Consider the following 16751-nt stretch of genomic DNA (forward strand, 5'->3'; position numbering starts at 1 on the left):
AATATAAATATCAATGATTATCAATAATTGATTTTCAATTCATTTTTTATAAAAATAAAAAAAATTATATAAAATAAATATTATTTAATAAAAAAAATTAATTTGTTTACAAAATATGCTAATGACAACTAAACTAATTAAAGATATTGAATGTAATAACTAAAATACTAATAATAAATAGCTCTTCAAAATTATTATTTTTTACATAAAGAAAAACAAATAAATCATTAATTTATGATCTTCTTTGTCACGCGAATCAGCAGAAAATGTTAAATTTGTCTACAGAAAATTATAATTAATATTTAAAAAAAAACAAATTAATAATAAACATATTGTTACCTACCGTAAAGTAATTAAAACAAATAAAAACATCAAACATGCTCTATCAAATAAATTCACAAATTTATAAGCGGACCTGAGTCATTTGGCCTTCCTCTGCAAAGCAAGCCAACAATGAAGATGAAGATTGTGATGATGCTTCCTCTGCTACTCTTCTTCTCTCTCTCTGCGCTGCCTCCGAATATCATGGCACGCCCTTCTAATTATTCTGATCAACAAGCTCTCATTGCTTTCAAGGGGTCTCTGCTTCTCGATCCATTTAATTCCCTCCTTCATTGGTCTCGCAATCACACATTCTGCAATTGGACTGGTGTTACCTGTTCTTCTGCTCGGCAGCGTCTTGTTTCCTTGAATCTCACAAGCATGGGATTAATTGGCCCAATCTCTCCCTTTCTCGGAAATCTTTCCTTCCTTAGAGTACTTGCTCTCCCTAATAATAGTTTGGAGGGCCATATTCCATATCAGCTTGGAAGGCTATTCCGCTTGAGAGTGCTTCGGTTGTCTAAAAACAATTTGGAAGGTCACATTCCCTCCTCTCTAGGAGCCTGTCGTTCTTTGCAATCTCTCATACTGTCGTTTAACAATTTGAGTGGAAACATTCCCTCTGAACTTGGTCTTCTTTCAAATTTAGAAATCATGTACTTAGGATTTAACAACTTGACAGGCATTATCCCGCCTTTCTTAGGAAACCTGTCCTTTTTAATTAGGCTTGATTTAGGCGGAAATAGACTCCAAGGTAGTATTCCTGCTGAGTTGGGTATGCTTAGTCAGCTCATCAGGCTTTCAATTGACAGCAATAGCTTAACAGGACCGATCCCCGTGGCCGTTTCAAATTGCACTCGTCTCCAAGTGTTGGTGTTAAGTCAGAACAACTTAAACGGCCCAATTCCATGGGAGTTTGGAAGGCTGTCAGAGTTGCAATATGTGTATTTGTGGGGAAACCAACTCACTGGAGAAATACCCATCTCACTGGGCAATTGGACTCACCTGCAACGGTTGGATTTGAGTGGCAACCAATTGAGCAGCACAGTGCCCCTGGAATTCGGGCAAATGCAGCAGCTGAAAGGGTTAAATTTGTGGCAAAATCATTTAGGGAGTGGAAGCAGTGGTTTGTCTATTCTAACATTCTTAACTAATTGCTCCAGCTTGGCATTTCTTGATTTGGGATCTAATTATCTCACTGGCATCTTGCCCATTTCAATTGGTCGCCTTTCAAATTCACTTTCATACTTAGATTTGTGGTCAAATGAAATTGGGGGAAATATACCAGATGAGATTGGTAATCTAACAAATTTGACAGAAGTACACCTAGATGCAAACCGATTCAAAGGGACCATTCCATCTGCACTCAGTAAACTTCCGAATTTGGAGAGACTAACTTTGGACACAAACAATTTACACGGAAGAATTCCAAAAAGTTTTGGCCAATCAAAAAGACTTGGATTGTTGTCACTCAGCGAGAACATGCTTTCAGGACAAATTCCAGAAAGTCTTGGCAAGCTTCCACAATTAAGAAGGCTTTATCTTCATCACAATCAGCTATCAGGGAAAATACCTGCCAGTTTAGGGAGATGCAAGACGTTGGAAATGGTGGACTTGGCGCATAACAAGCTAACAGGAAATATACCTCCTGAAGTTGCAGGTCTTCAGAATCTCCAGTTCTATTTCAACGTTTCCGGAAATTTATTGCAAGGTTCTATTTTGGAAATGAGCAAAATGATTATGGTTTTAGCCATAGATGTTTCTCAAAACAATTTCTCTGGTAGCATTCCCAGTGCATTGGCAAGTTGCAAGGGGCTGGAATATCTAAATCTTTCTGGAAATGCATTTGAGGGGCCAATCCCTGCATCACTATCAGATTTGCAAAATCTGAAGTACATGGATCTTTCTTGCAATAATTTGTCGGGTACAATACCGGTGGCTTTCAAAAAGATGAAAATGCTCCAACACCTCAATCTCTCTTCAAACAGGTTAACTGGAGAGGTCCCAAAGGGAGGAGCTTTCGCAACACTTGATGCCTCAGAAGTTACGAAAAATCTTGGCCTCTGTGGTAGATGGATAAACTTGCCGCCATGCTCTCATCCTAATCACAAACATCCATCAGTCTCCAAAAAGGTAATAATTCCTGTTGTAGTCGGCATTGCAATTTTTATTATGTCTCTTCTACTGGTAGTATTTTCCTATAGATCATGTAGACATTCCAGTGTCCCTGCTCTTAACGTATGGCCTCCAAAAATTTCATATGAAGAACTTGTAAATGCAACTGGTGGGTTCAATGATGAAAATCTTTTAGGAATGGGCAGTTTTGGATCTGTTTATAAAGGGATTCTAAAGAATGGTACAAATATTGCTGTTAAAGTTCTCAAGTTGCAAGATGAACATGCTCACCAAAGTTTCAGCAGAGAATGCAATGTATTAAAGAGAGTTCGGCATCGGAATGTAATTAAAATCATTTCAGCATGCTCCAGCCTTGATTTTAAAGCCTTAATTCTTCCATTCATGTCAAATGGAAGTTTAGAGAAATGGCTATACCCTCCTGAAGGGGGTGGATGCAGATTAAATTTGAGTGATCGAATAAGGATAGCAATGGAAATAGCACAAGGAATGGCATACCTTCACCATTATTGTTTTGTTCAAGTGATTCACTGTGACCTCAAGCCCAACAATGTTCTATTAGGAGATGACATGACTTCATGCATAACAGATTTTGGCATTTCCAATATTATTTTGGGAAATTCTATGGATTCTTTGACTTCTACAGATGCACTTAAAGGATCTGTTGGCTACATTGCACCGGGTACAGATTTCTTGCTATTGAACTATACAATTTCACTAATTTTCTTTTTTTATCTTAGAGACCATCGAATGCATCAAATGACTAACAAGTAACTTATTGTTCTTTAATTGTTATTATAGAGTATGGAATGGGTGGAAATCTTACTACGAAAGGAGATGTGTACAGTTATGGAATTTTGATTTTAGAGTTGTTGACAAGGAAGAGACCAACAGAGGATATATTCAGTGAAGGAATGAATCTACAAAAATGGATAGAAATGAATTTTCCTAATAGAATCTCAGATGTGGTGGATAATTTTCTGCTAATAGATGCTCATGAATCAGAGACATCAATGGTAATCGAATGCCTTACTCAATTTATAAAAATTGGGTTGTTTTGCACAAGGGAAGCACCTCAAGAGCGACCAGATATGACTGAGATAATTGATAGATTAAATGCAATTAGAGGTGCATTTATTGGTACTCCTAAAACTCCTCAATTACCAATAGATATCACACCTTTTATTGATAATGAAAGAAATATGAAAATGCCTGGGAGGGAAAATAGGGGAAGTTCGTCTATGTCTACATCCTAAGCCAAAAGAATTTTTCTTGCTTTATTTATTGTCCAACCCAAAACACATGATGTCCTAATGTATCATTTTGGATAGTATAGCCTATTGTGAGTAGATGAAATAATATTATAATATTTTTTCCTTGTGCTACCTATATGGTATACTACTGTTACATGATTTAGGTTCTCACATTTGAAATTGCTAGTGAATGTGATGTATTTTGGACATATCAATCATCTCGATAAATGGTTAAATATAAGAGATATATAGTTTTTATTATTATTAAATATGAAATATTTTGTAGTATTACTTCTATATTACTGATATTAAATTTCTCCAATCTACGATTTTAATTGCTATTATTTCTGAATTAGACTGTGTTATTATTTTTTGTATCGATGTTTCAGATCACAGTCTATGATCCATCATCAGAACAACAGAGATCTCAGAAAAACATAAGATGAATACTGTATATTAATTTTTCAATGCTAAATAGTTGTTAAATTTATATTATTTTTTTAAAAAAATTATAAAATTTTTTTTAGAAATCAATGGTTTGTTATAAATTCTAGACATCCTCAAAACTACCAAAATTTATTTCAATCGCCATTGTTAAATGAAAATCTAAAAGACTAGGCACGGTATAAGGAGAATGCTATTGTTAACAGTGTGAAATTTTAGAACTTTAAGCCTACACAATCATCCTTGAATAAATATTTCATTGCACATTGAGCGGGTGAAAAATTCTCTTTTCTTTTCACAAAAAATTCTGTACATCGTCATTAACAATGCTATTTGAAGAAGCAGAGTAAGTGGTCTTTGTATATATACACTTTATAGTTAAAGTCACATGTTGCTATCATATCGCTATAAAATCTGTGCTAGATAGTGGAGATTATAGTGCATTCCACGAGCATTATGTTTAAACAGATATGATTCATTCACAATCTTTTGAGGGGGAAATGCAGTCCAAATTTGAACAACAATTCCTCTCCAATTATTGAGGTATTTGGGAAGGTGGGGATGGGCAATGTTTACAGCAGCATAAGTTCCAATGTTGCAGTTTGATTTAAATGGGCAAATTAAGGGAGAAACTAAAGAGTTGATTAGTGAAAATCTGCAAGGAAAGAGGTGTATAGTGATTTTAGATTAAATTAGGTTAATTTCAAGAACAAAGATAAGAATTGACAGTTGAAACTATTATTATAAAAAAATTAATTGTAATGGATTAGATTGTTTTGTTCTTAAATTAATGATGAAATATGGTTTTGTAGACTAGTACACTTAACTTATTTTAATGATGATATATTTGGCACTTCATGCACCACCACATTTTGTTGAAGGATTCATGTAATCTTATTTGTATATGAAACTGTTGTTTTTATGCTATCTTTGGAGTTGTGTTTGTATCCTCTTTTGTTTTGTAAAATGATTTGTTCGTCAATTCTTTTATGTTTTTTAATGTGAGGTTTTTTAGATTTTTGAGGATAAGATTCTTTGTACAATAACTTTCGAGTTCTTGCTTTCTCGTCTAAATATATCTTGTATAATTCATGTACGAGGTTTATCTATCTCAAATGACATATCGTTTAGTATTTTTATAATTTTTTCTAGTATCAAATGACTTGATCAACTATTGGATTATAGAGAATTCTTTCAATTTTGACCACCTTTCCTTCGTAAACAAATTTATCATATTGGTGTAAAAGAAAAAGAATAGTCTCACATTGTTCTATCCCTAGTCTTTCAAGTAATATGCACTTGCAACCTAAATATAACTAATATTATTGTAAATAATAGAAAGAGGGAACATAGTTGCCCAACAATTGAGAAATAGTTGAGATAGATGTAAATATTTAATGAGAAAGTGAAATGTACTAAACAATAAGGAGAATCTTGCAAATCAACATAATCATGCCTCCTATCTTTATAAAAGATAGATGAGAATGGAAATATTGACCATATGTTCTTAGTATTCTTTTTGTATATCTCAGTTATAATATCAAGCTAATAAGTATATTGAAGTTTTAGTGTAGATAGGTGTCTAGATTTATTACCATGTAAGTGACTATCAAGTAGATTTCACATGAGATTTCAAATCCCTCATCCTTAGGTGAGTAGCCTCTAAAACGACATGTCAATGAGCCAGGTTATCTAAATGCTTAACAATTATCTTATACATGAATATGAATTTTGGCCAACATTTTGGCTCCATTACTGGGACCCCATGTTGATCTATATGCAATATGAGGTATGTGGCAAGTAACACATGGTGATGCTTATTAGTGATTTAGAGTAAAATGTTTGGAATATACATGCCAAGAGGGGCTAGTTGATGAATTGCCATATGAATGGTGTAAGCATATGTTGTATGATGATTATATAAACCTTTCTTTGTAGAGATGTCAAGTTATTTGTTTAAATGGTTATCATTATGGTATTCTTGTGTTGGAGAGGATAATAGCATAAAATACACTTGTACTAAACAACTAAGAAGTTTAACTTGTGACATGGACATGTGTTTGTGAGTCATCATAGAAAATTGGATCTTTAAATTTTCAATTACCAACTATTCTTGTTTTGATGAAAGTTATTACTAAGTTTCTAACTCCATATCAAAAAAAAAGAGACAAACACACTATGGGTAAATATCTTGTTGGTTGCTAAGTGCATCAAGACACTCAATAAGGAATAGGCATAAACCACATGATGAGAGAATATAATGTTTAGTCAAAGGAAATCCTAGAATATAATGTTGAGAGAAGTTCAATCAAAGACATAAGGCCATAATCACTAGAAGGACATGATGCACACCAAGAAAGTAGTACTATAGAAGAGGGAATGTTATGGAAGGTGAACAAACCCTTATGGTCATAAATATCATTAAAATAAATTATTTGCATGGAAGGATAGGACCAGATGAAGTCATGGAAAAACACATCTATGAGGTGTGTATATGTTGCACCTAGGCAAAGACAATGTGGTTTAACATGTGCAGTCTAATCATTCAAATCTCAACCTCGTCTCAAAATTATTATCATTGTAGGTTTAACCAATAAAAACCTCACAACTATAAATGCATTTCACCACTTTAGGCTTCTCGCCATATAACCTTACTCCCTATTATCAAAGCTTTTGGAGAATGTACATCCTTAATGGCACAGGATTGTCCCAATAGCATCCTCACAATTGTAAATTTATTTCACCACTTTGGGCTTCTCACCCTCTAACATTGCTCCCCATTGTCAAAGTTTTCAAAGCATGTATAACCTAATAAGTCACCCTCATCTGACAATTATTATCAATATGGAGTAAACCAAATAACAATCCTCTCCCATATGGTTAAGTAGAAGATTTTATAAATAATTTAAATTAGATATACTACTTTTTATTTTGCGTAGCAATTAGATGACATTTTCAAAATACAAGAAACGATATTGCACATAGCTATACACTTAATCCATCACAAAATAGAAAACTCTACAAAAACAAAAGAAACATAAGTGACAATAGAAAATATGAATCATTGGATTCCAATCTCTTTAACATATAGGTCAAATTTGATAAGGCTTTAAACAAAAATACATAAAACCCAAAAACAATAACAAAATGTTGGCTTCTCCAAGCACTTATCTACAAGTGTAACTAACAATTTTCCATGTTGATCAATCAATTTTCTTTCTCCAAAGACTCCCTTGCACAACCACTTTCACAAAAGATAAACTTTCGCATATCACTAAAATGAAAATGGATAATAGTGCCCGCACACTTTAATAATTTGAGTAAAACACATCACAGATCGGATCCAAAAAAAAATGAAATCCACATTGACAAACATGTTATTGAGAATTACAAGATTGTAGCTACAACTAAATGAAAATATATATTTACCTGTCAAAGTAACTATGACAATAACCTCACTAAGAAATCAAATAATGGAATGAAGCGACTACTTCCCTAGATTTGTACATGTATTCATCATCCAAAATATATTTTGCAATGGCATTCAACTTAAGAACACTTAAACGAGGGTAATAATGAGAAAATGAAAGAAACAATAGAGCCATTTATAAGCAAACATTATAAACATTAAAATCCTAACAAAACATAAAGGTATTGAATCCCTACAAATTAATGCAAATATGCAATAAAAATTAAAATAAAATAAAATAAAGGATTCAATGATCATACCTATCAACCATAACCATACAACCAACCATTCAACTTGTTTCTCATGGATTAGCTTTCAACACAATATCTTATCAATATAAAAAATAGTAGCTTAAAGAAAAATCTTTACTGTGCCTTAATCCCTAGACCTTCCTCATACTTTAAATCCTATAACACAAGATGCAACAGGCCACCAACCATCCCCTATGATGCAACATGAAAAAAATAATTGTAACTTAAAATAGAAAAGGAAAAACAAGGGTTAGAAGACCCACAAGGGCCCCCACACCCGTAAACCTAAAAAAAGGGCACTTCACTTAAAAGCATGAAATGTCCTCATTTCACAAATTTGTAATTTGTGAAAAAAAGACAAAAGAAATATAAAAACAGTGGGAAGAAGCCAAGACATCAACAAACTCTATGAATTAAGATAAGTTTAACATCTATTATTCATTTTCACAAATATGATTTGTTGCACAAGACATTCCTATTGATATGCAAGAGATCCTTGTTGATGTGCAAGACATTCCTATTTCTGCAAAATGGTTTAATGCCCATTAAAATTTTGCTTTGCTACACAAAGTGAATGTCTTTGTTGTACAAGTGTCTTTCCTACCCCCATAAGATATTCCCTCAGTCTCCTTGCCACACCTAGCACCCCTTGGCTACACAACCTCTCTGTGTTCTCACTTAAAAAATCATATTTAAGAAAGATTTGCAATTGTGTGTGTACTTTACAAGACCCCTCATCAAAACCAATTTTCTTAGATCTCAAACAATATTGAGTATTCTAAGAATTATTCTATAAACTAGCATATATTGTTACTACTTATCAAATTGCCATTAGTTTTTGTATTCAAAGTCATACTATATATTCTAGTCGGTTAGCACTACCGAATCATGCAGTCGGTATACACATAGAGAAGTCAGTATGCACAATCTAGTCGGTTACAACAGAAAGCAGTCACAAAATGCAGTATACACCGAGCTGTCTACCGAGTATCTTTTTGAGACTACCGAGTAGTAAAGATGACACACCGAGTTGACATACACCGAGTGAAACGTGTTACCAGATACATTGAACCTGGACATGCATATGAAAACGTGTTACAAGATCGAGGCACATCAAACCATTACTACATTAGAAATTGCACCAGAAGATTGTGTATGATTACAAGGACAATCTAACCAATGAAATATTTTGTTTAGTTATTCATTCGAAGAATCTTGTTTGTAAGATCGAAGAAATGAATTAGATCACCGTTTTAAGAGATCTATTTATACAACATAAGTGAAGTGTATGTATGCATGAAGGAAGATTGTTACAGAGACACAAAGGTCATCAAGAAGGTTTTCAGAGAACAGTCGAAGAACAGAGTAAACAGAAGGGTTTACCGAGTTACTATATGGGTTACTGAGGTATGCTATAAGCAAGGTAATCTTATTCTGAGCACATAGAATCTACTATAACATTTCAGATGTAAAGTTGCAGATATTTGTAATTATTTTATTGTAATATTGTGAAGATTGAAAGAGAAACCTTTAACAGGGTAAAAGACTCTAACCAAGTCTATAAATTGTAAAGCCTCTAACCAGGTGCAACATTTAGAATAAATGTTGTAAAATCCTTTAGCAAGGTAGATCTAATAGATCTTATTACTCCTAACAGGGTAAGCTATCAGAAATAGCTAAATGTAGCTCTAACCGAGCATTCTTTATTATTGCAGTAGTGAAGTTGTGGGTGCCATCCCCACCGCAGTTTTTCTCTCTAACCAAGAGTTTCTGCGTAACCAAAATATATGTGTTATGGAGTGAATCATGTATGATTGTTATCTATTTTCTTTAACTTTATTTTATGTTACTGCACTAATTTGTTTTTGCATAATAGTAAAGTTATTATTCAAGAAAAATTTTGGAGTACTGATTCACCCCTCCCCTCTCAGTACATTAGCTTTCCATATTGGGCCTAACAATTGGTATCAAAGCTTGAATCTTGGAAAAGGGTTTAACTACCTAAAGAGAAAGATCTTATCAATGGAAGGCTATAAACAATCTCGGAGGATTGTGTATCTGCAAGAAGAGCTGGATCATGCAAATCAAGTGATTGCAGACATGCAAAGGCAAATGCAAAAATATCTGAAAGTAAGAAGAAGATTATCTGATGACTTGTAGGATTCTCAAGAGTTAGTGGAACAAATTGAGACATCATCTGAGAATAGTATATCTGAAGAAATGATTAGAGTGTTGAAAGAAAAGAACAAAGCATTGGCTAATCAACTAAAAGCAATGAAAAGAGAACATGAACATTTTAGTACACAAATGACTGAAAATCTAGATGCATTGAGGACAGCTGAGGATAAAGCAAGAGATCTACAGAAAGAGAAACAACAACTTGAAGTCTCAATATCTGATAAGAATGATGAAATCATAAGGTTAACTGGGATTCAACAAAATATGACAGATCAACTAGGTTATGCACGTCATGAAGCAATTCTGAAGAATGATGAAAATCAAGCATTGAGACTTGTAGTATCAAGGTTGACCAATGAACTTGAAACAGAGAAGAAATCCAAAGAAACACTAAAGAAGAGTTATGAAGCATCAAAGATGTTGGATGGGCAATTGAATACAAGAAGACCTAACAAAGATGCAGGACTCAGTTACAAAGGAAAAGACTCTACCGAGAAAGGAATTCATACTACCGAGAGAGGAGAATCATCAAAGCAAGCTAGAAATAGGAATAACATCAAAAGGAAGAAGCCTATTTGCTACTACTATGGAAATCAAGGTCATACTACCAACATATGCCAAATCAAAAAAGGTAAGAAACTAAATATCAATAAGTCAAATGGTTATTGTTACAATTGCAATAAATATGGTCACACATCTAATCAATGTAGGACAAATTCTATTAACAATTATCAGAAGGCAAAATTCAAAGGCTTTTGTAGAAATTGCAATAGATATGGACATAGTACTGAGAAGTGTTGGCTTAAGCAAAAGAACCATGTGGTCTGCACACCGAGCAAACGCTAGAGGTTACCGAACTCACAAAAATCCTTACTGACAATATGCAGTAGTACCATGGGATTACAATACAAGGATATGGTGCGAATGTTGTGGAAGATATGGACATATTAGTGCCAACTATTTTATAAGGTTTGGAATGAACAATCGAAGATCATGGAGAAATCCTGGTATGGCATGTTTTCATTATCACAAAGTTGGACATTTAGCTGGAGATTGCAGAGATCAACCTAGAGGAGACACTGAAGAGGTAAAAGAAAAATTTAAGATGATTTGGAAAAAGAAGGAAATCATGTCAGATGAAGAAAGCACCTTACCTATCGAGTTAGGTGCACCTATTCCAAATTAATTAGAAAAGGTATGAAGGGACTGCATTCTCTAAAGGTTAAAATCATAACAGTTCCTATTCTATTATGTACTAAATCCAAAATCTGCATAGTTAAGATGCATTAGTAGGTTTGAAATTCTATCAAAAGTACTTTATAGGAAACCTGTCAAGTCGGTGTATACAGGAAGCCTGTCAAGTCAGTAAATGAAGGAAATTTGGTTACTCGGTTAAAACGAAAAAAAAGGGAGTAAATCAGTTAAAGGTAAATCGAGTGCATTTAATGTTTTGACCTAACCCGCACGAAGCCCGATAAGGTATTTTGTGTACTTAAAGGTATTTTTGCTATCATTTTCATTCACCAAGTTTTCGAAAGAGCAGACCAGAGAGAATAAAGGCGATCAAACCTCATTCAGAGAAAATCCAAGGTATTTACATCAAATCTCACACTGTTAAGCTGGTTTTCCGATCTTGTCAAATTGCTATTATCTACCGAGTGTGAAACGTTTGTCATTTGTAAACCATCAAACCCTAAGGATAGTTTGCTAGTTTTATCTGAAATTTACAAATGGCACCCAAGATCCAAGATCCCATAGTTGTCAAGAATGTCGAGAAGCCCTCACTAAAATACACTTTGACTCCTAAAGTCGCCTCTGAACTGGATGACAAAACTGCCTTTTCACCCATCTCGGATCGAGTCTTGTTAGTCGAAGATGTTAGATTCTTCACAAAATGTCATGTTGAAGAACTCGGTCATGTTGAGATTAGTGACACATATGATGAGCTATGTACCAATGGCAAAATGGATAGCAAGTATGAGCATATCAAAAGCAATGGATTAACTGAAGCCCTAATCTATCCCCATGTGTTCAAACCCTAGTGGGTTAAGTTTGTTTTAAGAAGAGTTTATGATGATTTTATGTGGCTAGAAGAGCAACCATTAAAAATCACTAAGGAAATCATTCATGTGATCACTGGGTATCCTATCTATGATCATGCACGAGCACAAAAGATGATATCATAGAAGGAGTTAATCAGTTTAACTGGAGTAGAATTTGATTACCGAGGACTGAAACTGAACAATGTCACTGATGTAGAACTTAAATTTGCAATTAGAGTAATTGGTTACTGTTTCTTCCAATCTGCAAGGGAAAATAGTGTAACCTGTGCAGCAGTCGACTTAGCCTATAAAATAGTGAAAAATGGAATGAAAGTTGATTTATGTGAAGTGCTACTGAAGAACTTGTTTGAGAACCTGAACACAATAAGGAAGCCGAAAAAGAACAACTTGTCAAATACACTGAAGTTTGGTTCACTTCTTGTATGCATGCTTTTCTACTTTGAGAAGTTCTTTCCCTTAGTCAGTAAAGTAGTTTGGGAGCTACACCGACCAGTCACCCATCAAATTAATGATTTTATCAAGAAGTTGGGAGATAATTTTAATGATATCATGGATGACTACTTCAGCAAATTTCAAGAGAAGATGCACAACAGGTATTGGATTCCACCACAACTGGTAGAGAAATATAAAGATGGTATATGTTTTGAGGTAGACACCGATTACTGTTATGTGAATGCTGTAGAACCAAGGATTCAATCTTTGCCACCAATGGGTTATGAGATTGACTATGATATCACACAATAGCAAATCGATGCATATCTCACATTACCAAGGCATGCTACTGAACTGAGATATGGAACTTATGAAGAAGTTAAGGAAAAGGTGAAAATAAGCATTGTAGTACCTAAAGCTACAAGAAAGGCTACAAAGATGATAAAGGTTTTATCTGAGAAATTCAGAAAAGAATATTCCTCTACACCTGTCAAAGGCACTCTTGCCATTACCGAAGATGAATCTGAAGCTCAAGAGGCAGCAATAACATTGAGTACTGAGTTGCCTAAAGGTAAAGTGTTGAAAACAAAGAAATTGGACACTTCAAAGGCCCTACCAACTCCACCAACAAAGAGACCTAACACTAGAGCATCAGCTGCATCAACGAGTAAGAAACAAAAGAGTGTTACTATTCCCAAGGTAACCAAGACCTACAAGAAATCTACTCAGAGACTCATTCTGGCAAAAGAGTATAGTGATATAGAATCCAATGATGCAAGCAAATTTTAGATTGTAAAAAGCAAGAAGGTAAATATTCATAGTTTTGAAAACTTTTGTGCCAATCTTAAAGAATATGGTGGATTTGTAGGATTTAGATATGTCAAGTATGAGACTAGGAATAATGATGAGAAGCGACAAATTGAAGAAGTTGTCATTTGCACACTTCTAAAGTTTTGGCTAGCTCCACTAGAACTAGTAAAGTCACTTCCAAATGAACTTTACTTGCATATTGATAATAGGTGGAAATATGCAATGGACTTAGAGAAACAAATTAGAGAAAGAAGTCTAGTCCATCTATTTCTTGATATGTCTATAGTAGAAATAAAGGAGCATTTGACAACCTACAATTCTAAATTTCTTGTCAAACAAAGAGCCTTGAAATTGATGAATGGGCTATACATTGATGTAGAAAATGAGACAAAAGCAAAGTGTCAGGAAATCTTCAAAATAAAAGATGTCGGTGAACAATCGCAAGTTGAAATTATTGATGTCACCGAGCAAGATCCTGATGTCACTGAGCAAGGTCCTGATGCTACCGAGCAATACCCGACTAACACTATTCAAATTGATGAAGATGTCATGGATGCAGAAGCACCAGAGCAGGAAATTATAGAAGGCACTATCTATGCAAAACTTGTATCTAGTGAATCCATTTTAGAGCAAGTTCAACCTTATCCACTGGTCAAGCCACCTGTCTCTACTAAAGCACCTAAGGATACAACACAAGGCACCGAAGGTCACTAGTCTGAAGAAGCAGAAGGTACAACTCAAGACCAGACCTCTCAAGCACTGTCAAGCACTAAAAATGTTACAGCTGAGACACCTAGTACCAAGACACCCAAGGACACCACAATAGCTACAGGAACAAACCAAAGTGTTGTATCTACCGAGCAACCTACCAAGGGTCAGCAAGCCTCACAAGCAATTGTCTTAGTACAATTGACCAAAGGTAAAGAGAAGAAGGTGAAAAAGCATAGTTTTAAAGTTGATTTAACTAAACCGGTAGTGTTGCCCAATGTGGATATTTCAAAATTAAAGGGGCAAGCAATTATTGATTTTGGTGAACTATGCAAAGCAAAGGCCGAACAAGAAAAACAAATGGCCATTCAAAAGAAGAATAAAGTACTATAGAAGGTAAAGACACTGCTAACATAAATTCTACCATCAGCTATAGTGTCAACCGATGTAGCCATCCACATTCAACTGGATGAACTCCTTACTCAAATAGAGACATTTGGAGTTGATGCATCTGAGTACTTAAGCAAGCTAAAAGATAAAGAGCTTACTGCAAAAATGATAGAAGAGGTACAAAAAGCTCTAGCTATAGGAAAAGTCAAGCTTGTCAAATTCATTGTTGAGTTGTCTCCTCAACTCAAGCATATTCTTTATTTATTTCAGAAACTTTGTACATTTTCCTTATTCATTAAAGATATCAAGAATAAAACTGATGCAATTGAGAAAGAGATCACCGATCTCTCAACTAAGTTGACCACAAAGCCCAATTTAGTTCAGAATTTTTACACCAAGCTTCAACAGCTCATGGCTCAATAGTTAGAACTCAGAAATGAAGAGCATAAGATCAGGATGGATATAATGACACTCCAGACATTATTCCTTCCTCACCTCTCATCAGTTCAAAAATAGATTAACCGAGCTACACACCTATCTACTACACAAGAGGGAAGCACTCTTGATGGCTTAATATCACTATTGGCTGATATTCAAGCACAAATTTTTTTAATGGAAAGTGTAAAGGATGCACTCTCTGTCGCACTCACCAATGCCCGGAAGAAGTATAAATCTATTTTTGATCAGTTACCACCCCCAGATGGAAATTAAGTTTTTGATGTTTGTCAAAAAAGGGGAGTAATACTACATAAGGAGAGTAATATACTATATTTAGGGAGTGATACAGTTTTGATAGTATAGTTTTGAATATTGTATACAGGGGAGTATACCGAGCAGAGTATACAGAGTATGCAGAGCAAGCAGAGCACACAAGCACAGAATCGAGCATGCAAAATCAGAGTTATGTACATTTTAATGATAAGGGGAGTATATCTGAATATATTATTTCATTGACTATTGTATATATTGTCAAGTATAGTCATATTGCAAAGTATATAAATTTTTGAGTTATGACTTTGAAAGTAGTTTTTGTCAAACATCTCAACTAGTGTCAAAAGGGGAGATTGTTACTACTTATCAAATTGCCATTAGTTTTTGTATTCAAAGTCATACTATATATTCTAGCTGGTTAGCACTACCAAATCATGCAGTCGGTGTACACACAGAGAAGTCGATATGCACAGTCTAGTCGGTTACAGCAGAAAGTAGTCATAGAATGTAGTATACACCGCGCTGTCTACCGAGTATCTTTTTGAGACTACCAAGTAGTAAAGATGACACACCGAGTTGACATACACCAAGTGAAACATGTTACTAGATACATTGAACCTGGACATGCATATGAAAACATGTTACAAGATTGAGGCACATCTAACCATTACTACATTGGAAATTGCACCAGAAGATTGTGTATGATTACAAGGACAATCTAACCAGTGAAATATTTTGTTTAGTTATTCATTCGAAGAATCTTGTTTGTAAGATCGAAGCAATGAATTAGATGACCGTTTTAAGAGATCTATTTATACAGCATTAGTGAAGTGTATGTATGTGTAGCGTCCTAAAATTGCGACACTTGCAATTTCGACTGCATTTCGGTCTTCACGATGGTGACGCAACATGCAACCTGAATGGAGACCCTGAAACTTGCTCGCGACACTGAAAACTGCATTTTTCAAGCACCCTGGCCTGAACCTCCTTTCACCCTGCTGTCCCGGGAGGTGGGACCAGAGCACCCAGCGCCCTGGTCCTTCAGGACTAGGGCGCCCAGCGCCCTGGTCCCCAGGACCATGGCGCCCAGCGCCCTGGTCCCTGGGTCCTATTTTGGGCCCGGTCTCCTAAGGGGTCTCGGGTCTTTTTGTTTGCAATTTGGAAATTAACTTTCCTGGTTGGCCTAAGGTCGGGAAAATCAGTCTATCAGCCCTAAATGACAAGTATATAAACTACATTTTTTCTCTCTCATTGGGACAAGAAAAAGAGAACAGATACATGATGAAAAAGGCGTGGAAACTATACTCAAGCATTCAAGCATTCAAGCATTCAAGCATTCCTTCTAAGTCTCCATTCAAGGCTAAGTGTTGCATTCAAGACAAGGATTCAACCATTGAAGAGGAGATCACATACTACATGCTACAACATACAACATACAACATACAACATCTAAACCTTCGCACATAAGGATACAAACATCCTTAGAACAAGGTATTAGTACTTGTTTTACATACATTTACATTTACAACACTTGCTCATTTCTTGGTTAATTCCAAAACCGGGGTTTGACCTAAAGGCAAACCCCTAA

General features: G+C 35.0%; 1 protein-coding gene across 1 annotated transcript in view; it reads left to right on the forward strand.

The window, feature by feature from the left end:
• The first annotated feature begins 525 nt into the window (after positions 1-525).
• LOC131875106 (receptor kinase-like protein Xa21) overlaps positions 526-16751 on the forward strand; it is a 101514-nt gene continuing 85288 nt past the window's right edge. Inside the window, exons 1-2 of the mRNA XM_059219128.1 lie at positions 526-3136; positions 3256-3697. Coding sequence (XP_059075111.1) covers positions 526-3136; positions 3256-3697 — 3053 coding nt within the window. The remainder of the gene's footprint in view (positions 3137-3255; positions 3698-16751) is intronic.

The sequence above is a fragment of the Cryptomeria japonica genome, chromosome 4 (assembly GCF_030272615.1).
Source record: "Cryptomeria japonica chromosome 4, Sugi_1.0, whole genome shotgun sequence".
In the NCBI taxonomy this organism is placed as follows: Eukaryota; Viridiplantae; Streptophyta; class Pinopsida; order Cupressales; family Cupressaceae; genus Cryptomeria; species Cryptomeria japonica.